Source organism: Pholis gunnellus (genome assembly GCF_910591455.1).
Source record: "Pholis gunnellus genome assembly, chromosome: 9".
NCBI classification, from domain to species: domain Eukaryota; kingdom Metazoa; phylum Chordata; class Actinopteri; order Perciformes; family Pholidae; genus Pholis; species Pholis gunnellus.
This window is the reverse complement of record NC_136535.1, coordinates 17798485-17826437: the sequence shown is the minus strand read 5'-3', so window position 1 is coordinate 17826437 and position 27953 is coordinate 17798485. Positions and strand designations below refer to the sequence as shown.

At 42.4% G+C, this 27953-nt stretch overlaps 1 protein-coding gene across 2 annotated transcripts in view; it reads left to right on the top strand.

Moving 5' to 3' along the window:
- The window catches only part of dync2h1 (dynein cytoplasmic 2 heavy chain 1), a gene marked incomplete at its 5' end in the record, with an annotated part of 94775 nt that overhangs the window by 10007 nt on the left and 56815 nt on the right, over window positions 1-27953 (top strand). The window contains 38 exons of one of the 2 annotated variants that reach the window (XM_079165911.1): window positions 542-697; window positions 820-934; window positions 1507-1677; window positions 2630-2788; window positions 3608-3676; window positions 3873-4027; window positions 4522-4654; window positions 4755-4872; window positions 5049-5161; window positions 5289-5402; window positions 5551-5701; window positions 8008-8213; window positions 9294-9476; window positions 9629-9811; window positions 10013-10236; window positions 10586-10701; window positions 12929-13128; window positions 13349-13480; window positions 13630-13762; window positions 13991-14198; window positions 14305-14434; window positions 14619-14774; window positions 15048-15307; window positions 16355-16601; window positions 16714-16865; window positions 17043-17187; window positions 17536-17638; window positions 19651-19815; window positions 21393-21517; window positions 21732-21980; window positions 22266-22374; window positions 22659-22772; window positions 22963-23105; window positions 23519-23600; window positions 24057-24217; window positions 24740-24877; window positions 26099-26212; window positions 26381-26541. In XM_079165911.1, the coding sequence (XP_079022037.1) occupies window positions 542-697; window positions 820-934; window positions 1507-1677; window positions 2630-2788; window positions 3608-3676; window positions 3873-4027; window positions 4522-4654; window positions 4755-4872; window positions 5049-5161; window positions 5289-5402; window positions 5551-5701; window positions 8008-8213; window positions 9294-9476; window positions 9629-9811; window positions 10013-10236; window positions 10586-10701; window positions 12929-13128; window positions 13349-13480; window positions 13630-13762; window positions 13991-14198; window positions 14305-14434; window positions 14619-14774; window positions 15048-15307; window positions 16355-16601; window positions 16714-16865; window positions 17043-17187; window positions 17536-17638; window positions 19651-19815; window positions 21393-21517; window positions 21732-21980; window positions 22266-22374; window positions 22659-22772; window positions 22963-23105; window positions 23519-23600; window positions 24057-24217; window positions 24740-24877; window positions 26099-26212; window positions 26381-26541 (5793 nt within the window). Of the gene's footprint in view, window positions 1-541; window positions 698-819; window positions 935-1506; window positions 1678-2629; window positions 2789-3607; window positions 3677-3872; window positions 4028-4521; window positions 4655-4754; window positions 4873-5048; window positions 5162-5288; window positions 5403-5550; window positions 5702-8007; window positions 8214-9293; window positions 9477-9628; window positions 9812-10012; window positions 10237-10585; window positions 10702-12928; window positions 13129-13348; window positions 13481-13629; window positions 13763-13990; window positions 14199-14304; window positions 14435-14618; window positions 14775-15047; window positions 15308-16354; window positions 16602-16713; window positions 16866-17042; window positions 17188-17535; window positions 17639-19650; window positions 19816-21392; window positions 21518-21731; window positions 21981-22265; window positions 22375-22658; window positions 22773-22962; window positions 23106-23518; window positions 23601-24053; window positions 24218-24739; window positions 24878-26098; window positions 26213-26380; window positions 26542-27953 lie in introns of both variants that reach the window. The other variant, XM_079165912.1, reaches the window with a different exon arrangement.

The following is a 27953-nucleotide window of genomic DNA, read 5'->3' as shown; positions in this document are numbered from 1 at the left end:
TGTGGTTATGCTGTGGCCAGAAAATAATGTCTAATAATAATAATAATAATAACAATTTATATTGGTGAGATTGTTAGTAGCTTTACTAAATCTGATGTGATGAGATTATAGCCATAAATGTAACTAATGATTCAGATACACTGTAAAAGTTAGTGACTCAACAACAAACAGCATCTTAATTTAGTTTTTTTTAATGTCCTTGGGCTTACTGCTCTCTGTTATATATAGATCTATTTTTCTATTAGAAGCTACTCGGTATTATTACTGATGCAGACCAAATCTGAAATGACAAGAAATACTATATTTATTCACGGCCACCTCCCAATTAAACTACAGCCGGAGGCACCTGCTGCCCCAGACTAGAACTTCTCCTACTTGTGAAGTTTCATATTCTTCCTGCAAGATGTCAGGTCTCAACACGTTCAAATAAATATAAAGTGTGTGTCTTACACATCATAACTTAATGATGAGTACCTCTCCTGAATTGCACATGACGGCACTGTTGGATGAAGACTTGACTTCTCTCCTCTTCTCTCCTCAGTGAGGACTGTGCCTATTTTGACCTGGGTTCTCCAGATTTCACTCTGGCAGAAAAGACAAAAACAGACATGGAGGAGTACAGCCAGATGTGGGGTCTGTATGAGGAGTGGCAACAAGGCTTTACAGAAAAGGCCCAAGAGGACTGGATCACATTCAGGTAGGGAGGGGGTTAAGTTGAGACCTGGACCTCAATCTTCATGATTTGGATTTATTCCTTTTTTTGGGTCACTATTCTGTTTTCAATTGTGTGTTAATATGTATGATTCTGTTGTTTTACAGGAGTAAGACATATGCGTTTGAGGAATTTCTCTTTGCGTGGCAGGACAGACTTAGGAAGCTGGAGCAGCCTACTGCCATGTCTGTTAAGCTGCAAGGCGAAGTGGACAAATACAAGGTAGACACTAGTACAGTCGGTGGAATGACATATCATCATTCTTCATGTATTTTGAAGATACACGCCTCAAAATCTCAAGCAAGACCCTCGAGCAGGGCTTAAAGGCTACAATGTTTATTACACTCGACAATGAGTTTTGGATGATTTACTGACAATTCAGCTGTTCAGCCTGCAAGGGTGTTAAAATATTAGTCAGTGTAGCATAATGGGAGAGCAATCAGCAAATTCAGAAGGCTTCTTCTTTTGGGCGACATACTTTTGTTCAGAAAATGACACGACAATCAGCTTAATGCAACACATTTTGTGCAAGTAGAAGCTTTTGCGTGTGTGTGACACAAGAAGAAAGGTTACACGATCATCAAAATAAAAAGGGTTTAACCTCTGGGGGCCATAACATGTAGAGCAAATGACACAGTTCTGAATATATACTGTTTGTAACAAGAAAAAAAAGAAAGCATCCATGTTGGAAAAACTGTAGATGAATGGTTAAAGTGTTATCTTTGACGCAAGATTTGATATGACTGAAAATGTCACATCCTTTTATTTTCACATTCTTTCATCTGTATGTCTAGAACCTGGTGCCAGTGCTGAAATATGTGCGTGGGGAGCACCTGTCCCAAGACCATTGGTTGGACATGTTCCGTTTGCTTGGCCTTCCAAGAGGGACAACGTTAGAGAGACTCACCTTTAATGACCTCCTCGGTGTGGCGAACACCATCATAGAAAAGGCTTTGGAGCTTAAGGTATGTGGGCAGACACTTCTGCAAATACATACAGGGGAAAAGCCTACACTTCCATAGGGGCACACACCTCCTGTAATTGCTCATATTTTGTTTGGTCATTTTAAGTATGCGGCTGTGATTTATAAAAGCATATTAATCCTTATGGTTACAAACATTAGCGCAACTTGTGACCAGGGCCACTAGGAGGCAGCAGCAAGTAAGACATTGCACATGTATTAGTAGTAAAGGAAAAGCTCATGACCATATACAGTAGGTTACAGACATATTCACGTACAGTATATAATTAAGAGTTTGGCATGAAGATGAAATATTAGCATTTCTTGTGTTTTTTTTAACAAATCCTAATAGACAGCCAACCCCTTTTCTTCTCATTTCAATCCGAGGTGTTGCTTTTGATATACTTAACAACACAAACACTTGTGTACCGTAGTGTTGGACATTAAGGAATGATTTAACTGGGGGCGACCGTGGCAAAGTGGAGAGCGGGGCCGTTAATCAGAGGATCGCCGGTTCGATTCCCGGCTCCGCTAGAAGCATGTCGTTGTGTCCTTGAGCAAGACACTTCACCCCTAATTGCTCCCGTAGCTGTGCCTACGGTGTTAGAATCTGGGTTGTAAGTCGCTTTGGATAAAACTGTAATGATGATTGCACTGTTCTTATTTTTTATCAGAATGATTCAGTAATTATATGTAGTAACAATATGTATAATTAAACAATTTTGGTAAGGATAATTGTACATGCCAAGGTGTTCCTCTCATCGTTGCCACATCTACATTTTCATATAATCTTCTCCGGCTTTTGAATATTTTACTAAAGAGGGCGCACAGGCAATGCAGCGATAAAAGCCCACTAGCCCAGAGGAGTAATACAGGTGGGTCTTATAGGATAAATGTATATGAAGTTTGTGTGTGTGTGTGTGTGTGTGTGTGTGCGCGCACGCTCTTGTATTTAGGACCTGAACAGTCGTGCTCAGGCAGAGGTGACAATCAGAGAAGCACTGAGGGAGCTGGATTTGTGGGGAGCTGCAGCTACCTTCAACCTCACGGAGTACACGGACAGCAGCCGACGCACTCTCACCCTCATCAAGGACTGGAAGGATATAGTCAACCAGGTAGACACACAAACACACCGAAACAAACAGATGTGGACTCGCGCGCTGTATATCAACACAAAACAAACACTTACTGCATGATGTCACGCAGACTTAGGGTAAGACTTCTTGAGCCTTGGCTAACTGAAGACAGAATGCTGTAAAGTTTAATGCAGGCAGAGGAAGATAAATTTAAATGTTAACTTTGATGCACTCAAATATTTGCGAAGCAGTTTAACGCAGCAGTTACAGTGTGAGGGCTCAATATTTTCATAATTTTATTAGGCCGAGCACAAACAGCTCTGATGTGCTTTTCAGATCTAAGTGCTGTGAGTTTTGGCACACCACTGAATATTTCATTAAATCTGCAATTAATGAACCCATTTTGAAGAAATCCTCTCTTGACCCAACAGTACTTAATTAGCTGCCCTGTTTTTAGCACACACTGTTTGTACTTTTTAAGACATTTCTCTTGCATGTTTCTTATGTATTTATATATAAATATAAAGTTGTCTCTGGCGCTTTACCTAAAGGTGTGAGCCAAAACGCTGGACTTTGAGCATAATAATGAGACAGTATACAAAAGTGAAGTCTGCATGCAGAGCAATGCTTTTGAAAACCTTGAACTATTAGGAAAGGCTCCTTCTGCTGTTCTCTGAATTTCCCTTTTCTTTTTTTTTTAAATTACTTTTGAGAATCATTATTTCAGACAGGTCACTGAAAGCAACCACTTGGTGGATGGACTTGCAAGGCGTGGAAATGCATATCTACTGGCACCATTAAAACAAATTGTTGAGGATTATCAAACATTGGCTTTATCACCACTCTGTGCCCATCCAGGTGGGAGATAACCGCTGTCTGCTGCAGTCTCTGAAAGACTCGCCCTACTACCGCAGCTTCCACGACAAGGTCAGGTCAAACAAAATCTATGAATACGCTTTTAGAATCTTTACTGCTTTATTTTCAAATATCCCCAGCCTTTCTGTTTATTAAAGATACAGTATGTGTTCACTCAATCGAATGAATTGTCTTGTTGTCTATTCTTTACAAATCTGTAATGAAGCCGCTCTAGCCGATGTTAAATATTTGGTCCATGTGTGTACAGGTCAGTCTATGGGAGGTTCGTCTGTCAGACTTAGACGAGTACCTGCTGAGTCTGAATGCCATCCAGAGGCGTTGGGTTTATCTAGAGCCCATTTTTGGACGAGGGGCATTGCCCCGGGAGGAGGCCCGCTTCAAACGTGTCGATGAAGACTTCAGGTACTGTGTGTGTGTGTGTGTGTGTGTGTTTGTGTGTCACATCCAGAGAGCTGTTGCTCTATAATGTAAATTGTTTGTCAGCCAGAATAATGCAGGTCAAATGTAGATCTTTTCAATTTGACCTAGCGATAGAGGGCACATTGCCCTTTCCCAGAAACTCCCCGTCTATAACGAAGAACTATCCATTGTATGTGGAACAACCTCACATTTAAGCTTAAAGTTGGCATTTAAACCTCAGTCATTGTTTCATTCCATATCCACTGTTGTACCTACATCCCATACTGATTGTAAATTTCTTTCTTGCTCCACAGCACATTGTTTTGTTTTGATTTATTATTCATTTTCTGTTCAAACTTTCAGGTTTAGTATGCCTAACAACAGTAGGATGGTGTGTCTTTTTCTGGGATAAATGGAGAGATATAATTTGTATTACAGGCGAAATGTGTTTCATCCACATTCAGTAACACACAACACTGTCTCTATTTGTCTAACAGGTCCATAATGTCAGACATTCAGAGAGACAACAGAGTTGTTTCTCTGAGCTCAAGGGCTGGCATCAGAAACTCTCTGGTCACCATACTGGACCAGCTGCAGCGCTGCCAGAAGTCACTCAATGAGTTCCTGGAGGTACACACACATGCATTGTTGTACGCAAAGATACAGTACAGTATGAGTATGAGTGGTAAATATCGTAACTTTTTTTTTTAATTGTGTGTGGTTGTCGCAGGAGAAGCGCTCTGCCTTTCCACGGTTCTATTTCATAGGAGATGATGATCTGTTAGAGATTCTTGGTCAGGCAACCAACCCAACTGTCATCCAGTCACATCTCAGGAAACTCTTTGCAGGTCAGAAACCCCTGTTCTGTTCTACGTTCTTGTCTTTTTTCTGATACTGTGCTCATTTCTGTTTCTCCACGCTGTTATCTTTTGCTCGGCTCTCCTCTCATCATCCTCGTGTCCCTTGTATCACGGCATAATCTGTTGGACAGTGACGATAATCTGCGTGCGTATTGTCCATTTAGGCATCCACAGTGTTGTGTTTGATGAGCAGTGCCAGCACATTGTTGCCATGTGCTCTTTGGAAGGAGAAACGGTACCTCTCAGAAACCTCATACGCATCTCCAGCCTCGTGGAGGTAAGTTTTGTTGCTATATGTTCTGTGTTGGATGTAGAGTTTAACTGATGACACACTTTCCAGCTTTGTATGTACGGTACGCTGTTTTTATTTGTAGCGCTGTGTGAACTGTTTTCCGTCTTTCTAGGTGTGGCTTAGTGAGCTGTCTGTGGAAATGAAGGAGACGCTGAAGCACCTGCTGTTTGAATGTATATCTGCAGGAAAGAAAGAAGCGGTGGACCCCTCCTGCTACCCATCACAGGTACACACACACTTTTTACACAACCCACTATACTTAGTTGAAGTTGAGATCCAAGACCACATATGTGTGTCAGTAATTTGTGACTCAGGATGTGAAAAAAACATCTTAATTACGCTGAAGTGTCTGAACTTTCCTATTTTTGGTTTAGATTCTGTGTCTGGCTGAGCAAATCCAGTTTACTGAAGATGTGGAAAGAGCTCTAAAAGAGCAGCATTTGCATCAGTTGGAGCTGGAACTCAATGCCAAATTAGAGCACTACACTACGGTGGAAACCAGCTCTGACGATCACGCGAATACAGGTAGTTCTGTTTGTGTTTGTGTTTGTGTTTGTGTTTGTGTGTATGCATTGGTGAATTTATTTGCATCAGTCTCAGACTGGTGTAACTTCGATGTACTGACTTTAAAGATGTCAGCTGTAGCTTGTTGTTCAAGTTGCTCACGTGGATCCGTCTTGACCTCCGTTTGTGTCAACTCCCACCTTTTCAATGACTTTATATGTGACCGTGCTGCCTCTAAAAATGGGCTTCAAATTAAGTCTGAACACACCCTGGGTATGCTAACATGTTAGCCATAGCAACTTTAGAAGGTAGTAATACTAGTGCAGTTCAAAACGTTCCTGTTTAGAAGAGGCCGGTATAACTTTCGAGAACCGCTTCACACACACTTGACACTGCACTTCCTTGGGTCCTGAGCAATACGCTTGCCAAATGTGAAGTGGATCAGATGAACGGTTCCCTAGTAGAAAATCTTGAATAAATATGTCCCGTTCATCTCTGGTCTGTCCGTCAGGTTTCTTATCTGTTCTTGAATGTACTTTACAGAGCCACGGAGCGCAAGCTGTACTCAGCATGTCGTTCGGCGGTGTAGCAGTTAATATTGAAGCAAGCGACGGGCAACAAGCTGTACCCAGCATGCCGTTCAGCACTGTCGCAGTTAATAGGGGTTCCCTCTCAATACACTGTACAGTGTGTACACAACGCACGACTGATAGATGTGTCCCGTAGATTCCATGCGTTTCTGAACAAAATTCCTGATAATGTCAACCTCCCCAATTTGCCGTGCTCTATAAACACTTGATACTTACGACTTGCATTTTTCGTGACACTATCAGACTCCCTCGTGTGTGTTTTGAAGGATTGAGCTCCGATCAAAATCATGGGTTGTTGCTTAGGCCCGAGAGATTAATGCCAAATGACTGCTCTTGTGTAAATCTCTTGATAGCCAGTCAGACTCGAGAGGCAGTACCCTTTCAAGCTGCAGATGCACTAGCCTGCAAGCTAATTTAATGTCTTGGGGGGGGGGCTGAATATATGGCTACATAAAACATGACAGCTGAGTTTTTTTTCACAGAACTTGAATTTGTAAAAAGGGCTTTTAAATTTAAATCAACCTTTCTTATTCATGCATGAGATGAAACGCTCTTCCATAACCCTGGTAGTGGCATCATTTCACGGTACATTGCTGCAAAATTCCAAATTTCTGTCTCATGAAAATGTATCTGTGAAAACAGTGCTCATTTCAACTGCACAAAGTGTTACTATCGCCAATTTTCCTCATCAGTTACTTATTTATTTTTTTTTTTTTTAAATATCAAATATTTCAGCACAGTGCTGCGTTGGAGGTTATCATAATAATTATTATTGTGGTTCATTTTGGGACTGTCTTGCATTCAAAACTCTACCATCAATACACACTTGAAATTGAACCCATTTCCATGATAACGTCTCATTAAATGACTGGCTCCCTAAAACAACCAGGTAGGCTGAAGAGGCTTTGGAGTGGCAGTACTGATTAAAGTAGCTAAAGTAATGGCAGGATAGATAATTTAACTACCCAGTCCACATAAATGGGCTATAAACGCAGGTGGGGTGTGAGAGTGATCTCCTCTGGCATAGAGACGATTAAGATGGTGTTCATTTGGCTACTTTTTTTTTTTTTAAGCTTTTTATGTTTTTTATGTCATTTTTATGTGTGCATAGGTCGGTGATATTGACTTTCCAGAATATCAATGTGTCTGTATTCATGTCATAACAAAGTTTCCCTCGCTAAGTGGTTGGTCGTTTACACAGTGAGGGGTTCCGTTTATTCTTCCCACCAATTGATTCAATCCTGCATTGTTCCTTTAAGCAGCTGTCCTTACAGCTGTCAAACACTACTGTTTTATGGTAACAAAAAGCCCATTGCCATTCTGTCTGCTTACAATAGAACCATTTATTCACAACAAAGCAGCAGAACGAGCGACCTGTTGGGACTACCTTAGGACTTTGGGTTATTGAGCCCAGAGCACTAAGTAAAGTATTAATTACTTCTTAAACCAAACGGTAATACGATTCTTCCATATTTAATGTAATTGTTCAAAGAAAGGGAGGCAGAGAAATTGAAAATGTAAAGTTTTTGCTTTGAACCAACAGGGTTAGGTTTATACAGCACAGTGTATAATATTTGATAATTCACTGTTCACTCCGGTGCGTATGTATTTTTTTTTATTGGTTTGACCTTGTTGACTACTGCTTATGACATTTACAAAAGCGACCCTCATTAATAATCAAGTTTGTTATTTACACAACTTTACCAACTCTACCATCCTGATGTGTGTGTCTTACAGAGTCCAGTGTCTTGCAGCTGAAGCTGAAGGCCTTGATTCTGGATATTATTCACAACATCAGTGTGGTGAAGCAACTAAACCAGGCAGGAGTTACCAGCCCCGATACCTGGGCCTGGCAGAAACAGCTTCGCTTCTACATGGGAGCAGACAAATGCTGCCTCATACACATGGTGGATGCCCAATTCAGCTATACATATGAATACCAGGTGTGTTGACATGTAGATAGAGGTTTGATGCACTCTTCCTTCACACACTTAATGTTTCTTGGGCAGCAGTTAACCGTTTTAACCTATTTCTGATCATTCACACTATCAAATATATTTAAAAAAACCTCAAGTGGTAAATGAATTTGCTTCCTTATTGTTCAATCTTCACTGATTTGAAAGGGAGGAAAGTACCAAACATCAACTTATTTGTGAGGCCACTAATTTGTGTAATTAGAAAATGTGTATTTTCACTTGATAAATGACTAAATGGTGGCTAATGGTTGTCACTTGTAGTATCACGCTAGTGTCACACAGTGTAGTAACAGGCACCCATACACATTTGTACATGCTTGATGAGTTATAGATAGTTCTGCCCAAAGCTTCCTACCGGGGGAAATTCAAGGTCCGGTGTTACTGGGGAAAAAGAATGATTGGTTACTGTGTCAACCGTAGATCAAAGAGGTGTCTTGAAAAAACAGGATAAACAGGAAGGCAGCCCTGGCAACAACAAGGGAGGAAAAATCAAAAAGCCTTTTATTATAGTGGCTAAATCATTTATAAAGCCAACATGATGACTGCTCAGCTTTATTATGCAGGTTAGGAGTCATTCCAAGCACCTCCCATGATGCTATCACAATCCCTTAAATAACTTAAGATGATAACCGTTCAGGATCTTGAGTGTTGTGAGAAATTGCCATCTTGTTACTCAGCGAGGAGATCACAAAAGATGTTCTGTTCCAGTAATATCGTTGAAATCCTTATTTTCTACCTTCAGGGGGCACTGTTTATGCAGAGATGAGAGGAACTGAAGATGCCTCGCTTTATTTCCCCTCTGCAGTTCCTTTAAAACACCACAAGCTAGACTCTGTCTCACTCGTTTTCATTTGCTTTGCCTGTTCTTCATTTGCTTTTCATTCCTCTCTCCCTTAATCCGTCATCTGTCTCTTTGCCTTTATCCTCTGCGGCCCCTTCCATCCTTCCCTCACTCGCCATATCTTAACTTCTGTCTGGCTATCTCACTGTGTTTCTGTCAAGGTCTTTATTGCTCACTTTTTTCACCCTACCTCTCCTGTCTCCCAGGGCAATGCGGCTAAGCTGGTGCACACTCCACTGACTGATAAGTGTTACCTGACTCTGACCCAGGCCATGAAGATGGGACTCGGGGGGAACCCCTATGGGCCCGCTGGCACAGGCAAGACCGAGTCGGTCAAAGCTTTGGGTGGGCTGTTCGGACGCCAAGTGCTGGTATTCAACTGTGATGAGGTATAAATATGCTTGTAGGGAGTGATGGTTTTAACGTGTTAGCTGGTGATCATTATTCAGAGAGCAACACAAATATACAATGAACATGTCTGACCACACAGACAAACGCACACAACACAAGACTGGTTATTGAGAATGTGTCTGTTTTTCAGGGTATCGATGTGAAGTCAATGGGGCGAATCTTTGTGGGCTTGGTCAAGTGTGGAGCATGGGGCTGCTTTGACGAGTTTAACCGCTTAGAGGAGGCGGTGTTGTCTGCAGTTTCTATGCAGATTCAGGCCATTCAAGACTCTCTGAAACATCACAAAAACGCATGTGACCTGCTGGGGAAGGAGGTTTGTAAATAAGAAAAGATGCAGACAAACACACATACTGAACACACAGTGCAGGTTTTTAGTCCGTCAATTAATCAGTTATGTATTTATCCATTGTGGAAGAGTAATTATCAAGCAATCAATGAAACTAGATTCATGCTACTGTAGTAAGTAACATATTATTAATGAGAATAACTACTTATACTTCTCTTCATCCTTCAGGTGGAATTGGACCCAAACTCTGGAGTGTTTATCACATTAAACCCGGCAGGAAAAGGCTATGGAGGCCGACAGAAGCTCCCAGACAACCTGAAGCAGCTGTTCAGGCCTGTGGCCATGAGCAGGCCAGACAATGAGCTCATTGCTGAGGTCATCCTCTATTCTGAAGGCTTCAAAAATGGAGAAATCCTGGGCCAAAAGCTAGTTGCAATCTTCAATCTGGCCAGGTAGAATTTTTTTTCTTTTTTTTCGGTTTGGGTTGAGGTTGGATAAAGTGGAACATGAAATCTTTTACAGGTTAAAGAATCATCAACTAACTAATTATGTGTGACCTGTCTCATCAATCTGGTCTTTTTGTCTGTGTGTTCACGGAATGTTTTTGTTTGTGTTCCAAACCAAATCATAATCTAAGGGTTACATTTATTCAAAAAGCCTTACTCTGCCACTACAGTCTATTGCGGTGTATTGATTTTGTGGATAAGTTATACTCCCTCCCCTTAGCACTACAGCCGGTACTACAGTCGATTCAGACTGTGTGAATATGTGTGAAAATGTGCTTTTTATGTGTGCGTCCAGGGAACTGTTGACTCCCCAGCAGCACTATGACTGGGGTTTGCGTGCGCTGAAGACGGTGCTGAAGGCCTGTGGCAGTCTGCTGCAGCAGCAGAGGAGGAGTCTTGACAAGGACAAGAGTAAGATCCCCTCTGGCTATTTTAGTTATTTTAAGGTACAATATTTCTCTGAGGCTTTTTCTCAATAGTGGAGAGTGACAGGAAAGTTTGTAGAAAGCGGGTGCCTCTTTGGCCATTACCTCGAGTCACATTCATTGCTGCCAAAAGACACACAGTCCCATAACTTGTGTATCACAATACAACACATACGGATGCAAACATGTATGAATGGAGAGTGTATTCGACAAATGTATTGATCAAAATACACTGCAACATGTCAGGATCCACAGTCACATTCCATTAAGGGCTGAAAAGGCCCTTTAATGGAATGTGATTGACTTTTCATTCACGCCAAACACGACACCAGATAACTGGTAACTTGTGCTATGGACCATAAAAATTCAAACTTAAAAATCAAACAAACTAGAAAACATATATAATCTCATCCCTCCAGGACATACTTGAATTATGCTGCTTCAAATGCTACATCTGGTCAAAAGCTTCCTGGAAAATGACATTACTTAGTTTTCTCTAGTGTAAACTATTCAATTCTAAATGACCTCTGACCTAGCTCGGCCGACATATACGCCGATGTGGTACGTCTGCAGTAATTGAATACCGGCTAACATATTGGCCAATACTAGATCTACTGAAAAACGCAATGTTCTCAGTGAATCGATCCTTTTGACTACATAAAACACCAGCAGAATGCACAATCAATACATATTTGAGCAACAGTTTTTTCCCAGTGCTACTTATCACACTTCATGGGGTCAGGAGTCTTCCAGTGTCAGTATTGAGAAATTGATAATGAGAGCTACTGAAAATGACATGGTCTCAAAATGAGAATGTATTCATGCTTCATAGGTGGAAAAAACAATATAGTAATGAAGTAGAAGTCACAGCAGACTAAACAGCCACTTTACATGCAGCAGTGGTTCAATCAGTCTAAGATTGGGAAGGGAAAAACATGTTGTTTGTTTCATTTTGTGTTATTTTAATGCAATACACTAAATGTGGTGACTGTAGCCAACATCTAATTATTGAATCGATTATGGCATTGCAGTTATGTGATTGTCGGAACGCTGATTCTTCCAGCTTTGTGACAGCCTGTTCAACAGATAAGTGTACCACAAAGGCAGAATAATCCTCACTATACTGTCATGTAATGTATATGAAGGTTTCCAACATATCAACGTTTATTGTCTACATCTTATTTTTCTTAAATTCACACATGTATTATCTAACAGAACTGTGAAACTGACTGTACTACAGCATATTTACAGAACTTATAATGTCCCTGCAGTGTCTTGCTTTAAGTAATATGTTCCTATACACATTCTTTTGCACAAAAACTCTAATAATCGAATCAAATTTAGTGAAAGTCTCTATAACGTGTACCCTGAGAAGTACTGCAAAGGTTGCACTGATAGTAAGCTTCTGACCTGAAAGATAGAAAGCTGTTGAGCAGGATTAGAGAAATGCTTATACACAACAGGGTCACGCTACAAAATGTTTTAATAATCTCTTTGTACATGAGTGTACATCAAAAGACTCTGTTGACCAGCACTTTCACTGACCGCCTGCTGTTGTCCCTGCCCTCTGAAATCTCCAATACTGACATACTGTCAATTGGAATCTACTTAAACACTTTTCCTCCCTTGGGCTTTACGCTTGTCTGTACTTTTGTCCGTCTCCTTTCTCTCGTTCCCAAACACGCCAGAGTTCTGTTGTTGGCCTCTTCAGTACCTCCTTACCTCACCTCCTTACCTCACCTCCTTCTGACCTGTTGTTTCACTCTCTCTCTGATACCTGGCTGTCGATACCGCTCTCGACCCACTTTTTGTAACTCGCTGCTCTCCGTTTCTCACCTCCGTCTCCCTTTCATGCCTCTTGCTTTTCAATACTAAAGGTTTCCTTGTGTTGTCTCTGTGAGTAGTCTGGCCAAATGTTCCTCTCTGCGGTGAAAAAAACCCACCACAATTGTCCCTGTAGGGAAGGCCAGCATCTTTGGAGAAGAGACCATAAGTATTGACAAACTCTTAAATCATTACAAGCTTTGGTAATTAGCACACTTATAACAGGGGGCATGTGCAAGAGCAAAATAATAATGTCTATTCAAGTCATGACCTGGTGTTTTTGTGTTCTTTTCTTTTTTCATCAGTAATTAACAATTTCATATTTTTGATCGCCTATCCTAATTCAGATTGGAATGATAAATAAATAAGTCTTTTTCGTCTACATGCAGTTCAGGAGAGCAGTCTGGTGGTGCAGGCTTTGAGGCTGAACACCATGTCCAAGCTGACGTTTGCCGATATCTCCCGGTTTGATGCTCTGGTGAAAGATGTCTTCTCTGGAGTCATTTTCACCGATGTGGAGGACCAGATACTAATGCATGCACTGGAACAAGTCTTCAAGGAGGCACGGATGGAACTCATACCCAGCCAGGTGTGTGTGTATAAAGTAATCTATTAATTTGCAGAATATACAAATATTATTACCATGATGTCACCTGGTCCTCGTTCAGTGTTTGGGATCACTCTATACTGCAAAAAGGCTTTAACATTAGCACTGAGACACAGCAGTTGGATAGTTTGTTAGGAAGACAGTAGAAAAAAAATCATATATTAATTGCAGATTTTTTTGTTCCTTCTGTTTTTTTTTCCAGCTGAAGAAAGCATTAGAGCTGAACGAACAGCTGAGGCAACGCATGGGTGTAGTCATCGTAGGGCCAAGTGGAGCAGGGAAATCTACACTCTGGAGGATGCTTAGGGCTGCACTCAGCAAGACAGGCAAAGTGGTGAGTAAGAGACAAACGGCCTACCTGGATTTTCATACAGTAAAGAATACTGTACACTTACAACACCTAGTATAAGACGAAACTTAGAAATCATTCAAAATCTTCCCCAATCTTGTGTGCCATCTTCAACTAATGCTGTATTTTTGTAGGTGAAGCAGTACACAATGAATCCGAAGGCCATGCCCAGACAACAGCTGCTGGGACATATAGACATGGACACCAGAGAATGGGCTGATGGCGTCCTCACACATAGTGCCAGGAATGTGGTCAGAGAACCACACGGTAAGAAAGAGACACCAATCAGTGGCGCATATAGCTCACTGGTGGTCTTTGATAACTGGAATTCTACAGTAACTGTACAAGTTCAAATTGACCAGTAAACCTTACTGGGAATGGATACAGTTAGCCTAAAGTGGTCTACATTTGTTATACTGTAATATATGTTGATACTGGCTGTATGTACGTATGTATATATATATATATATCTATATGTGTTTTTGTATTTTCTAGGGGTGAGCTCATGGATTGTGTGCGACGGTGACATCGACCCAGAGTGGATCGAGAGTTTGAACTCTGTGCTTGATGATAACCGGCTGTTGACCATGCCTAGTGGAGAACGCATCCAGTTCGGTCCCCATGTTAACTTCCTGTTTGAGACTCATGACCTTAGCTGTGCCTCACCAGCCACCATATCCCGCATGGGAATGATCTTTCTCAGGTCGGTCAGCCTATGCAGACAGGGTTTCCAGTGCACCAAATTCCATCTTGTTCATCTGGCTTGTCTCACTGTTTTTACCTTCCTCTTTTCCGACTTGTAACCTTAGCGATGAGGACATTGATGTGGGTGCCTTGCTTAAGTCGTGGTTGAGAGGTCAGCCAGAGGAGTGTTGCAGTAACCTAGAAAACTGGCTGGGAGACTACTTCCAACGAGCCCTGGACTGGGTCCTCAAACAGGTAAACTTTGCCCGTTTACTGGCTCAAAAACAGTCAATCTGTGTCATTGTGCTGATTTTTAAAACACTTTCTGACATAAATGAATAAATGGCCTCCACGTATACTGGCCAGTGGTCATCATAATGGATTTAAATGCTGACATCATAAGTAAATACCTGAAAATACCCGTCTCTTCTTCCATCAGAATGACTTTGTGGTGGAGACTAGTCTGGTGGGTACAGTCTTCAATGGCCTGTCACACCTAAGTGCTGTTGCAGAGAGAGGTCAGTTCATCGTTGGTCTTCTTAGAGGTTTGGGAGGAAACCTCAACCTCAAAACAAGACAGGAGTTTGCCAAAGAGGTGAGGACCCCTGGGTTCTTTGTATGGGCAGATGGTGACCGTAAGAACAGTTTTAGTATTCAAATTGTATTCATGGCTCAAACTTAAAGACTTGTTTCTTACAGTAAGTGTTCTCAGCTGTTACTGATAAAAAAAAAAAAACGAGGGTTGAGTCATCATTCAAGTGCTTACACAGGATATGCACCTGCTGCGGAACGTCAGCAATGCCACTACTCAGAAAGATCAGTCCTGGTCTGAATGTTTTTTCCCCTTGTTCTTTTTGTACTTCTGTAGTTGCTGAGCTGGGCCAGGGAAAGCCCACCAGACACCAAAAAACCACTAGACACCTACTACGACTCTGACAGCGGCAATCTAGCAGCCTACACATTCCGTCGTCCTGAGGGTCTCTCGCTGGAGCAGCTCTCTCATGCGCACACGCTACCTGTTATCGAGACTCCAGACATGCAAAGAGGTCTGCACTGCTTCTCCCCATGGCTCACAGCTCCGCACAGGCAGCCCTTCATGGTGGTGGGGCCGGAGGGCTGCGGAAAGGGGTAATTACAGACGCATGCAGAGATGCATGCGCCGCACAGAGCACAAACATTTGTATGCAGGAATCGTACAGAGGAGGCATTTGCACACACACTTGCAATATTGTGTATATGTAGACACAGTGTACTGTGTATATATGACAGTATATGTATGCACAATCAAAACAAATTAACACAAATCCTAAATCTGCATCAAAACACAAAAATACAGACTTTTTGAACACAAACTCTTATCACACTGACTGAATTGCTAAGTAACTATTACATTGTCTCACATTCACTCATTTCACAGCATTGCCATGATTGTTTAATATGATAAAGTGTCAGTCTCTGCAAGTAGTTTAAACAGACACTGTTCTCTGCAAAGCTCCTGTTGGTCTGCAGGGTTAGTGAGGTCACAGTGAAAGGATTATGGCTCGTGAGGCTTTCAAATGTGGACAATTAAAATGATTACAAGCACACAATCACCACTGATATCAAAGCTTCTTTAATTCAAGACTTGACCTTTCGTGTAAAGGCACCGAATAAGACTCAGATCTGCGTAGTGCATGTGTGTGTCTGGTGTATCCGGACACATAGAGTCGTTGCCTCAAAAGTTACTGCTTCCCTCCGCAGGGCTTTGAGGAACAAGGCTTACCGAGTTTGCCTTTTACACTCCAGTTTAGTCTCACTCAATGTCTCCTTTTCCCGTCCTCTTGTCTTGCCTCACTCTCGTCTGAAAGGTCACGGTGGCAATGAGGCACCGAGTTTGTCAGCTTACTCTTCTGATAAAAGAACATCTAATTCATTTACATACACTGGACAGAGCAAGCATTTACTTTCCAATTATTTTCTCTTTCTGTATGCACCCTTGGGTCTGTTCTGACAAACATTGTTCTCTAGATCCTAAGTGACCCTCCTGCGGTCCTGGCACCATCCTAAGCATATATGACATGTATAAGAGTCACGGCATTTACAACTTTGGCTGACTTTGTTAGGCCCTGTCTGGCCACATCTTCACAGTGCCTGTGTGTTTCTTGACCTTTCTTCTATTTATTATTTTCTGTCAAGGATGCTCCTGCGTTACGCCTTCTCCCGGCTGCGGTCCACCCAAGTCGCCGTGGTTCACTGCAGTGCCCAGACCTCCTCTCGCCATGTGCTCCAGAAGCTTGGTCAGACCTGCCTGTTGCTCAGCTCAAACACCGGCCGAGTCTTTAGACCCAAAGACTGTGAGAACCTGGTGCTCTACCTAAAAGACATCAACCTACCCAAACCTGACAAATGGGGGACCAGCAACCTCACTGCCTTCCTGCAACAGGTAGAGGACACATGAACAAAAAGACAAAGAAGTGAACAAAGTAGTGAATGAAGGATGGATGATTCTCTCTCTCTCTCGCTCTCATCTCTTTCTCTCTCTGTCTCTCCTCAAGGTTTTGACATATAAGGGATTCTATGATGAAAACCTGGAGTGGGTGAGTCTTGAGAACATCCAGGTGGTGGCCTCCATGTCAACAGGGGGTGCTGTAGGGAGCCATTCACTCAACTCTCGCTTCTCATCCATAGTACGTGTCTGCACTATAGAGTAAGTATGGTGCAAATGTACTTTACACATTGCCAAACAGCCTGCAATTATATTATGTATTTGCATGCATCTAAATTCATGATGTTTCCACTGTTGGTCTCCCTCTAACCCTGACCCTCTCTCTTTTTTGTTTTCCATCATCCATCTGTTTCTCTGCCTCTTTGCCTCTGTATTTAGCTATCCAGACAAGGAGCAGCTGCAGACTATCTACTCAGCATACCTGCAGCCAGTTCTCCAGCATAGCCTGGGCAGCCAGGCGTCCTGGGCCAGCACAGGGAAAACACACCAGCTGTCTGGGTCTCTAGTGCAGCTGTATGAACAGGTATTGACTTGGGCAGGATGTCCGTTCATGTTCACATTTTATTTGGAGCAACATAGTCTTGCCTGAGAAATCAAAAGTATAAATATGAGCCTATCTAGCTTCATAAAATGACTGTGTATCACTGTGTAGATGTGTGGGTATGAATACTTGTGTGTGTATATATATATATATATACTGTATATATGATGAATAAATTAACCTCTAACAGCACAATTTGTGTGCCATAGTTGCAACTTTGAACTAGCCATATGGGGCTTCATTCACTATCAGCATATCGTCAATTCCCAATGAATTGTGTCCTTCAGATATGTATGTATCATCCATCTCCTTATTTATTTCTCCTGTCAGGTGAAAGCCAAGTTTACAGTGGATGACCACAGCCACTACCTGTTTACCCCCTGTATCCTCACAGAATGGGTCCTCAGCCTGCTGCGGTATGACCTCACTGCAGGTAAACAAACACACATGCGAGAATGCGCACATATTAATAGGTGTGTGTCTGAGCACCTCTTGACAGGAATAATATTGATGTTATAACCAGGCACACTTGAACCTCCTCTAAGCTAGGGAACAAATTTCAACCTGGACTGGGACCAATACTCATATAGATATCACTTTGTCCATGTGGGAACCTTGAAGACTCAGACCCATGGCCAGTAAGGGGCTTTCGCTCACATTTTCAGAGCCACTAATGTCTGAAAACAGCACCACGTGGATTTGTTTCTTGTCAATATTCTTTTTAGCGCAGAGCTACTGTCTCCAAATTTCACTCTCTCCTCTCTTTCCTCACTTCCTCTCTGTCACTGGTCTCTCTCCCCCTCTTTTATCATCCTCTCCCTTTGCTGTCCTTTCATCTCTCCCTCTGTCACTCTTTCTCTCCTTCTGTAATATGTCGCTGCTGTGATAGTGAGTCCAATCATTTATTTTAATTAAACACGTCTGAGGACACATTTCTGTTTTACAATGCTCATCATTTTTTAACTTACTACTTCTTCTTGCTTCCTCTTTTCCCGTCTTGCTGCTTACCTTCTTTCTGGTATGTGAAACACCCCCTCTGTTCATCTTTATTCTGAGACTGTGTTGTTGTATGTGGTCTGGTTTGAGTGTGCATGGGATCACATTATACTGTATATTAACGGCACATAACCACTCTCATAACGTTGTTTCTGGCTGCAGCAGGCCGCTGTTTTCAGCAAAAAAGCTTTAACAAAAACACCAAACAACAGACAGACACAGTTACCGACAAGCTGAAGAGTCAGATAATTCTCCCAGAAGTTGGTAGAGACCAAAAACAGAGCTAAAAGATAGTGTTGGATATTGGACATTGGATTTACATTTGCCATATGACCACAAATATGTATCCAGGCGCACGTAAAAACAGCTGTTTGTGGTGTTATAACAGCAGTTTGCAGCTTGCGTCTCCCTCTCTCGTTGACTGTCACTTCACTTCCCTGTTGTTTTCCTTCTCTCTGTGGATTGCTGCAATGGAGGAAAATGGAATTAGGACCAAAAGTTGTCTTTACAACCACAAAAAGCAAGCAGGCTGAAACTGTCTGTCTCTGTCTATTGATCTCAGGCTATTTAGCGCTATTGATTGCTCTGAACATCGTCGATCCCCAAGATCATCATCTATCGACACAACCCTTGTGTTGTATTAAAAAACTAATTTTTTTAAATCCAAAATCAGCCAGGCTTTATTGGCTTTATTGGCTCCTGTGGGAGAATCACCACTGAGCTGGGTTTCCGGCATTGAAATAATTTGAAAGCCGTAAAAAATGTTGAGCGTGACCATTTGGCACTTTGAGTCATTTCCTTTTCCTTTGTGGTCTTTAAAATGAATTCTGCCAGGAAAAGCCGGGTGTGTCAACTGTGTCTGTGCTCGACTCTCTTCTTCAGCTCCTTCAGTATAATGTGACAGACACTGTTGAAGCCAGTGGCCTATACGAGACCTCAATTGTGGCCTGTCCCTGTAGCAGTCTGTTTTTAGCTAGCAGCACTCTGCGTGTTCCGGGGGGATTTTGGTAAATTTAGTTTCCCCCCCTGGAAGTGCTTTTGTCATGCCTGATCTCACCAAAAATAGCCCTTTGACTCCCGTTGAGGCCTGAGTCACAGTGTAAATACCGTGCTTGTGTCTGTGTCTGTCCTTTTTGAAACTTAAACTACAACGACATGGACATACTTCAAAAATACTCATTGTATTATGATGTAAATGAGAAACATATACTATATATATATTTATATATAGTTTGCTGTACCTTTTTACTCTTTGTGTTGAATGTTGTATCAAAGTTCTGATTAGTAACACATTTCAAACAAAATCAACGAATCTCATCTTGTAAGTAAATGCAAGCATGTACACGGCTTGGATATCCTGTTGGATATTAATTCAAATATGTGTGTGTGTGTGTGTGTGTGTGTGTGTGTGTGTGTGTGTGTGCGCATGTGTCATGTATTCCTTTTTAGCTCAATCTAATGTGACAGACAGCGTGTTGGAGGTGGTAGCATATGAGGCCAGGAGGCTGTTCAGAGACCGGCTAGTTTCCTCCAAAGACCTTCACACCTTCGATAACATCCTGTCCTCCATCATACGGGGAGACTGGAGCTCTGACGCTCTTGACAACATGACTGGTAGGAGATAGCTCTACTCTGGCTGACATGCACCGTCAATCGGATCACACGTACAAAACAACTGTTTGCAGGCTCCGATGGATTCAACAGCCCAACATCAAGGCAAAGCAGGAAAACATCCATTACAGATTCAGTACTTGATGCAATTCATGCCAACATGTTCAGACTGCCACTCATGCCTGAATGAAGGCTTTGATAGGCTCTGTTCTTTGACAGCTCTGCATTTAGGGCAGTTTCTCAGATAATGGTCTGTTTGCTTATTTGAAACCTGCATTATATGAATACAATGTTTCCTTTTTTCCATTTGGTTTGACTGACACCACTTAAAAGTGTGAACAAAACAAAATAGGAAACAAAAATGATTCCCTGATCAAAAATATAGTGTCACCAGTTGTAATACTATTTGAATTCCTTGGTTGTAGCAGGGGTGAGATGTTGGCAACTGGTTTTAAATCCTGGTTGGAGCTGGCAAGACTCCAATGCTACACTTGCCTGCCAAATCGTAGTGGGAGATCATTAAGAACAAAGTCAAACCAGAATGATGTCTCGTATTGTCCACACTGTACAGGAGGGTCCCTCAGGACCCTGAGAGGAATGAGAGTAGAAGATGACTGCAGATCCCACCCTCCTTGCATACACATGTATGTCGTAATACTAATATGTACTGTGCTCAGTAATAATCTGCAAAGCAGTACTAGAAATAGTGACAAAGGCTGGCAAGAGCAAGAGTCTTCTTCATGCAAATTTACATCGGAAGCCAGCATAAAGAAAACATGCAAAGAACGCTGGTTCAACTCTGAGAGGTGTTCAAGAACAGGTTCTGGCTGCTGAATACATACAATGACAAATCTATAACCAAGGCCCTTGACACTGCTTAATGAAGGCCTGCAGTGCTGGCAGTTAGACTCAATAAATCAGAGAAGCAGAGGCCTAAAGGACACATGGTTCTTTATCACATCAACACATCCAAAGCATGCATCCAGCTACAGTGTCATACCAAGAACCAATTCAGCACAAGTTCAAATGCAACATTAATGGAGGAGCTTAAAACACCAGTGCTCAGTGACATAGAGACACAAAACTGCAATATCCCAGAATGTGGCACCTGGCAATGATTACAAGTGCGCTGGCTTTTTTTTCTTGGAACATCCCTGTCATCTGCTCGCCTTTCTAGGCAACGCCTAGACTGCTGGATTTAAACGCAAGCCGCCTGCATTTATATCTAACCCGTGAGTTAAATGCTGCTACTTTGTAAAATGAGTGAGAAATGCCTCTTCCAGATTATGGCCAAAAGTGCAGTCCGCCCTCAAAACAAACATCTGCCTGCTTCTCTAAAACATATGGTGTGTAATCTGTGGGATCTGAAAACAAATCAAAACTCCTATTGCACAGGTTGAACATTCAGACACACATTTTATCTTCATTTCCACACGTAGCTGACCGGAATTCATGCCTACGACAGTACTTTCCTCTACAGTGCTCATTTTGTGCGTTTTCTCTCACCTCTGAAGACAGCCTTTGTGATATTTGATGTACACTGTGTGTTATTAAGTCTGTAGTATTTCCCTTGTGTGCAGATGGCTTTTATGTGACGTGGGGAGCCTCTGAAGGGGCTGTAATGGCTCCAGGCCAGTCTCTACCTCCACATGGTAAACAACTGGGACGTCTGGATTCTGCTGACCTAAAACAAGTTATACAAAAGGTACTCAGTGAGAAACTGTTGTGCGGTGTGGTGTATGTGGTTAGTCCTTTTGGATTAGGTATGTGTTTTCTGCTTTTATCTTTGTGCCTCAGTCTTGTGGTTGTGTTTCTTTGTTGTTGTTGGGATGTCTGTGGTGCAGCTCCTCACCTGTGTGTGTGTGTGTGTGTGTGTGTGTGTGTGTGTGTGTGTCCCGCCCCCCCTTTCCTTCCTCTAGGGAGTAGTGCTGTACAGCCGTGATAACAGGGAGCTGGATCTTCTCCTGTTCTGGGAAGTGTGTGACTTTGTGTCCAGGGTGGATCGGGTCCTGAGCCGACCCGGTGGCTCTCTGCTTCTGGCAGGCCGGAGTGGAGTGGGTCGGCACACAGCCACGTGCCTGGTGTCACACATGCATGGATACACATTGTTCACGCCCAAAATCTCCCGTGGTTATTCTCTTAAGCATTTCAGCAATGACCTCAAGACGGTAAGAGTGGATTATCTTCTTTTTTTTTGTTGACTAAACTGGTTCATATTGTGCCAATCTAACTGATTTCTGCAGAATGTGCTAGATAATTAAGATAAGTGTCTTTTGTTTTTTTTACATTTAAATTCCCAAAGTTATTGTTAAAGCCACCTTAAAGTTGCAACTAAAACGTAAATGCACAGATCGCTTGCATAAAGAACTTTGTTGTCAGTATAGCTGTGGTGTGTCGTGCTTACATGTATATTAAACATATATTGTATGTGTATGCATACTGTGTACGTGTAGGTGATGCAGCTGGCAGGTCTGGAGGGCCAACAGGTGGTTCTGCTTTTGGAGGACTATCAGTTTGTTCACCCAGCTTTCTTAGAGATGATCAACAGCCTGCTGTCATCAGGTGCGTTTGTGGTTTATTGTTTTCCCTTACTAGGAAAGATTTCACTATTAGACCTCAAGGGATACAACTGGGCTAAGGTTAGATTTTGGATTAGGTTAATGTAAGTAAAAAAGAAAATGTTAAATACACTTTCAGTTTCTTTTGTGTTTGTATACTGTACTGGTCATTTTAGCAAAACAATGCTGCACCAATCAGAAGTTGCAGTTTGAATGCGTCCTGGCCCAACTATCTTGTATTTAGTTTCTTCATCACTTCTTTGTGTGCCTGTGTATGTTATGTTTCAGGTGAAGTTCCAGGTCTGTACACTCCAGAGGAACTGGAGCCTCTCCTCTCCTCCCTCAAAGATGATGCTTCGCAGGATGGCTTTACCGGACCACTCTACAACTACTTCTCTCATAGTTAGTACTGTATATTTTCAACAGCCCAGTCCCTCTGTCTGTATGTTATTCATTATTTTCCTTCACATTGACCCCTATCGTCTCTGTTTCTCTGCTCTTTTGCTTTGTCTCAAACAACATTTTTTGATGGACTCCTCCACTGTTTTTATACTCCAACTGCTGTGTAACTCTGTGTGTATCACCCCCTTAGGAATTCAGCAGAACCTCCACATTGTTCTGCTCATGGACTGCTCCAACTCTAACTTTACCATCAACTGTGAGAGCAACCCAGCTTTCTATCGCAAGTGTTCTGTCCAGTGGATGGAAGGATGGTCTGAAAGCAGCATGAAGAAGGTCAGTGATAGAGGATGATAAACGAGATCAAAAGCAGATATTACCGTACATCAGCAACTGCTGATAAAGTTCACGCCAGTATTTAAGATCCATAAATCTTGCAAGAAGTGTTGAGTATGGAGATTTACTTATGCCCGGAAACTTTGAAACGACAGACTTGTTCTGCCCAGACTTTGATAATATCTCTGTTGAGCAAACATACTTAGAAGTATTTGTAATTTACAAGAATCCAGTGGCTTCATATTCAAATATTGACTCCGTCACTGCAGGGCTTAAAAAGTAAATTAGTAAATAAATAAAAAAGTAATTAGCTGTGGTACATGGAATTTAATATTTGAAACTTGAAATGCAGTTGCAATAAGAGTGTTTTTAATGCATGCATCAATGCTTTTCCATCCTTTTTCCCTTGTCAGATTCCTGAGCTGCTGCTGGCAAAGACTGAAGGAGGAAGGGAGGAGAATGAAAGGGAAAAGGACACAAAGGGGAAAAGCTCAGGTGGGAGCTCAATAGCCTTTTTAGTTTGTATGGCTGTGTTATTCTTAATTACTCTGATGATGATGATGATAATATCTCGTGGTTCATCTCTGTCATGCCCCTAAGTGTAATTGTACTTCTGTGGAGGATTTTTTTTTGGACTTAATTTAATCTTACAGTCATCCAGTTATCATAATTAAAATCTTAGTACTGTAACTTCAATAAGATGAAAATGGCTTTTATTGACAAAGAATCAGTGTTTACATATATAAAAGTAAGCGCTTCACCGCTGGCAGAAAGGTATGTTAACCATACTTTTGCACCTTCAAAATACAACTTCCTTTTTACTTTTTCATTTTCTAATGGGGAAGCAACTAGAAGCCTATTAACATATTTTGTTTGTCTGTGTTTTATGTTAAATTCCTAAATTCAAACCAATTCCTTCTCACAAGCTTCTTCGTCCTCTTCTCCCAGCAGGTTCTGCACAGGGAGACCTGTGCCGCTTGTTCCTGATGGTCCATGAATCATGCAGAGAACATGGTGCAACACCCAGCCAGTACATGGCCTTTTTGCACGTTTACACTGCATTATTTAGCCGGAAGCAGAGCCAGCTCACAACGAGACAACAGCATCTGCAGGTACAATGTCAGCTATAGTACAAGGTCCATATGCACACAGAACTGAGATGCATGTTAAAGTACTCCCACCAAGTATTTGTTTCCCACAACTGTATTTACTCTTCAGCGAAAGACATGCCAATTGTTTTTGAGTACCTCAAAATATAAAAGTATGTTGTTTATTAGCCCGTTAAAGAATAACTTATGGTGTGAAGCATAGATGTATCAGGTAAGTAGAACTAAATAAAAACAGTCATCAGTAGTATACATGTGGAAAACAATAGCACGAGAATATGTATTTCAAACAGATTTCACCAACTGATAACTGATTTCTATGTACAGCAGTTTGTTTGATTTATTAATGACCATATGTTTCTAATAAAAGATCATCTCATCTTCTATTAGTCAGAAAGGCAGTGACTGTAAGTGGGCACTTAGAATTAAGAGCACTGCTGGTATTACATGTTCTAGGTTGTGTTTTTAACTCGTGCATATATTGCACATAGATATTCCATGTCTCTCTTGTTTGACTCTTGTCTGCAGGCCGGTGTGTCTAAGCTGAATGAAGCTAAAGCATTGGTGGATGAGTTGAAGAGGCGGGCTGCAAAGCAGAGTGCGCTGCTGAAGACTAAACAACAGGAGGCCGATTCTGCCCTGCAAGAAATTACCACTTCCATGCAGGTGTGTGTGTGCTTGTGTGTGTATGTTTGTTACTGTGTCTATGTCAGTGTGTGTAACGTTGAGGTCCTGCAAGGTTTCATGGCTTCTCCAAGTGATATTTATCCTCCCCTGAACTCTCACTGCAGCCCTCTCCTCTCCTCTCCTCTTTTTTTTATCTTCCAGTTTCTTCTCTTCTCTTCCCTTGCCTCTCTCCCCTTCACTCTTCCTCTCCTCATCTGCATTGTATTATACGAGCAACTTTTTCTGGATTTCCCATGACTGTGTCTCCCCTGCTGTGAAGTCTTTTTATTTAGTTTGTGTGCATTTGTTTGTTCTGTGACGTCTCATCCAGTGTTTTTTGTTTCCATTTCCTCCTGCTGGCTCTGTCTGGAGGATGGATGTGTGGATAGATGTATAGGCGGGGGGGGGGGGGGGGTTCATTAGTTATGATATCCTATCTTTCTCTCTGTGGGGAATTGGCTTTTTTAGTGAGATGGAGTGAAGGAGGGAGAGAGACGGAACAAGAAACAAGGGTAGGAAAAACTGTCAGCAGAGTGATAATTAACGACTAGACTCGTCCCTTTGGGCTGTAGCAGCTATGTCTCCTGTAGAGATGGAGACAGCAGTGAGGGAAAAGGGAGGAAGACTGGGACAAAGAGATGAAGACGGGAAACAAACTAGATGGAAAAGCAGGTTTGGGGAAGGTGGAGACATTCAGATTATGAAGCAGTGAAGGAGGAGATTTGGAGAGGGAATAGGGAAAATATGTGGTTTAAATGAAAGGGTCAAGACTTCACAGGGAGAATTGGAGGGATGGGAAGAAAGGCAATGAAGAGATTATCTTGGGATGAGGGTGAGATGTGATAAAATGGACAGATTATATGGGTATAGAGGTGAGAGAGACTAAAAGTATTCTGCCAAACATTCATCCGGACTTGCTTTTCACCCTCAATAATGTGTCTTACTCTGAATATTCCTAAACCAAATCTTGCATCTTTACTCAGAGAAGGACTGGGGCTGTATGGCAGATGCATCTCAGAATTGATATACTGACAAATAGATGTATTTACATTTTAACAGGTTGTTTAGATAGGTGTAAATAGTAAAATCTGGGTCACGTGTTCTTGGTGAGTATCAAGTTGAAGAAAGTATACTGTATATAATATTCTTCTGTTTTAGAATTTTGAAACACAAATGTCAATACAACACACTGAAAATCAGATGATATTTTTGGTTATCCAGAATGCCAGCGACCAGAAGACAGAAATGGAGAAGATAAAAGGGAAGATGGCTCAGGAAGTGTCCAAGATTGAAGAGAGAAAGGCCAAAATAGATGACGAGCTTAAGGAAGTGCAGGTAAGTTTCACTTGTGCTGTCATTATGACATCATGTGTCAGTTACTAGAAATACACATACATACATACATACATACAGCTGCCACCATCTCCATACTTGTCTTTCGAGCTGTACTTACCTTTATTTACCTCTGTGTCCCTCCCTCTTCTTACCATTGCTGCCCTGTAGCCGTTGGTAGATGAAGCAAAGCAGGCAGTTGGAAACATAAAGCCTGAAGCTCTGTCTGAGATCCGCTCCCTCCGCATGCCCCCTGATGTCATCAGAGACATCCTGGAGGGGGTACTGAGACTGATGGGCACCTTCGACACCTCCTGGGTCAGCATGAAGAGGTGAGAGGGTGAAGAGATGGCAAGAATATTTAAAAGAATAGACAAAAGAAGGGGGCAAAAAAGAAGGGTGGATAGATAGAAGAAGAGAAAGTTAAGTCTTTGGTTACAAGAAAGTGTGAGGAGGTGATGGGGTGTTAAAAGATGGATGAAAGGTTTTTCAGTTAGGAAAAGACGGAGAAGGAGAATGTGTCAATATAAAGCTTTTGTGTATCAATCCGGGGCTGGGTCGCAGGGGCAGCAGGCTTAGGAGGGTGCTCCAGACGTCCCTCTCTCAAGCAACGGGTCAGGGTCGGGATGTAGATGGACTGGTAAATCAAGAGCTTTGCCTTCCGGCTCAGCTCCCTCTTCACCACAATGGCCTTGTCCATCTCACGCTCCATTTTACCCTCACTCGTGAACAAGACCCCGAGCTACTTGAACTCCCTGGCTTGGGGCAGTGACTCACTCACAACCCGGAGGGTGCAATCCACCGTTTTCCGATGGCCTCAGACTTGTAGGTACTGATTCTCAACCCGACATCTTCACACTTGACTGGAAACAGCCCCAGGGCGTGCAGAAGGTCACGTTCTTAGGGGAGCCAATAGAACCACATCATCTGCAAAAAGCAGGGATAAAATTCTGAGGTCCCCAAACTGGACATTCTCCTCCCCCCAGCTACGCCTTGAAATCCTGTCCATGAAAATCACAAACAGGATCGGTGACAAGGGAAAACCCTGGCGGCGGCCAACACGCACTGGAAACCTGCTTGACTTTGTGCCAAGTATCCGGACACAGCTCTCACTTGGATCATACAAGGACCATTATGACTCGTAGAAACGACCAAGATACCCCATATTCTTGCAGTACCCACCACAGGACTCCCCGCGGCCGTAGGCCTTCTTCAATTCCACAAAACACACGTAGACTGGATGGGCAAACTCCCATGACCTCTCTAACTGAATCTGAGGTTCGACAATCGGTCGGAGCCTCCTTTCCAGCACCCTGGAATAAACCTTACCGGGGGAGGCTGAGCAGTGTGATACCTCGATAATTGGAGAACACTCTCTGGTCCCCCTTTTTAAAAATGTGAACCACTAACCCGGTCTGCCACTCCACAGGCACTGTCTCCGACCTGCACGCGACACTGAAAAGACGTGTCAGCCAAGACACCCCAACAATGTTGTGTGTGGTGGTGAGCCCAACTATATCTCGTCCGTACCGCTTTCACCTTCCGCACCAACTCCGGTTCCTTCCCAGCCAGAGTGGTAACATTCCACGTTCCTAGAGCTAGACTGCGATGGTCCCTTCCCTTGCCTGATGCCCGACTCACATTGCCCCTGACCCCAATGCCTATCCCTGCGAGTAGTGGGCCCACAGGGCGGCGGCTCCATGAAGTTTTATCAGGCTGTGCCCGGCTGAGCCCCATGTGCCAA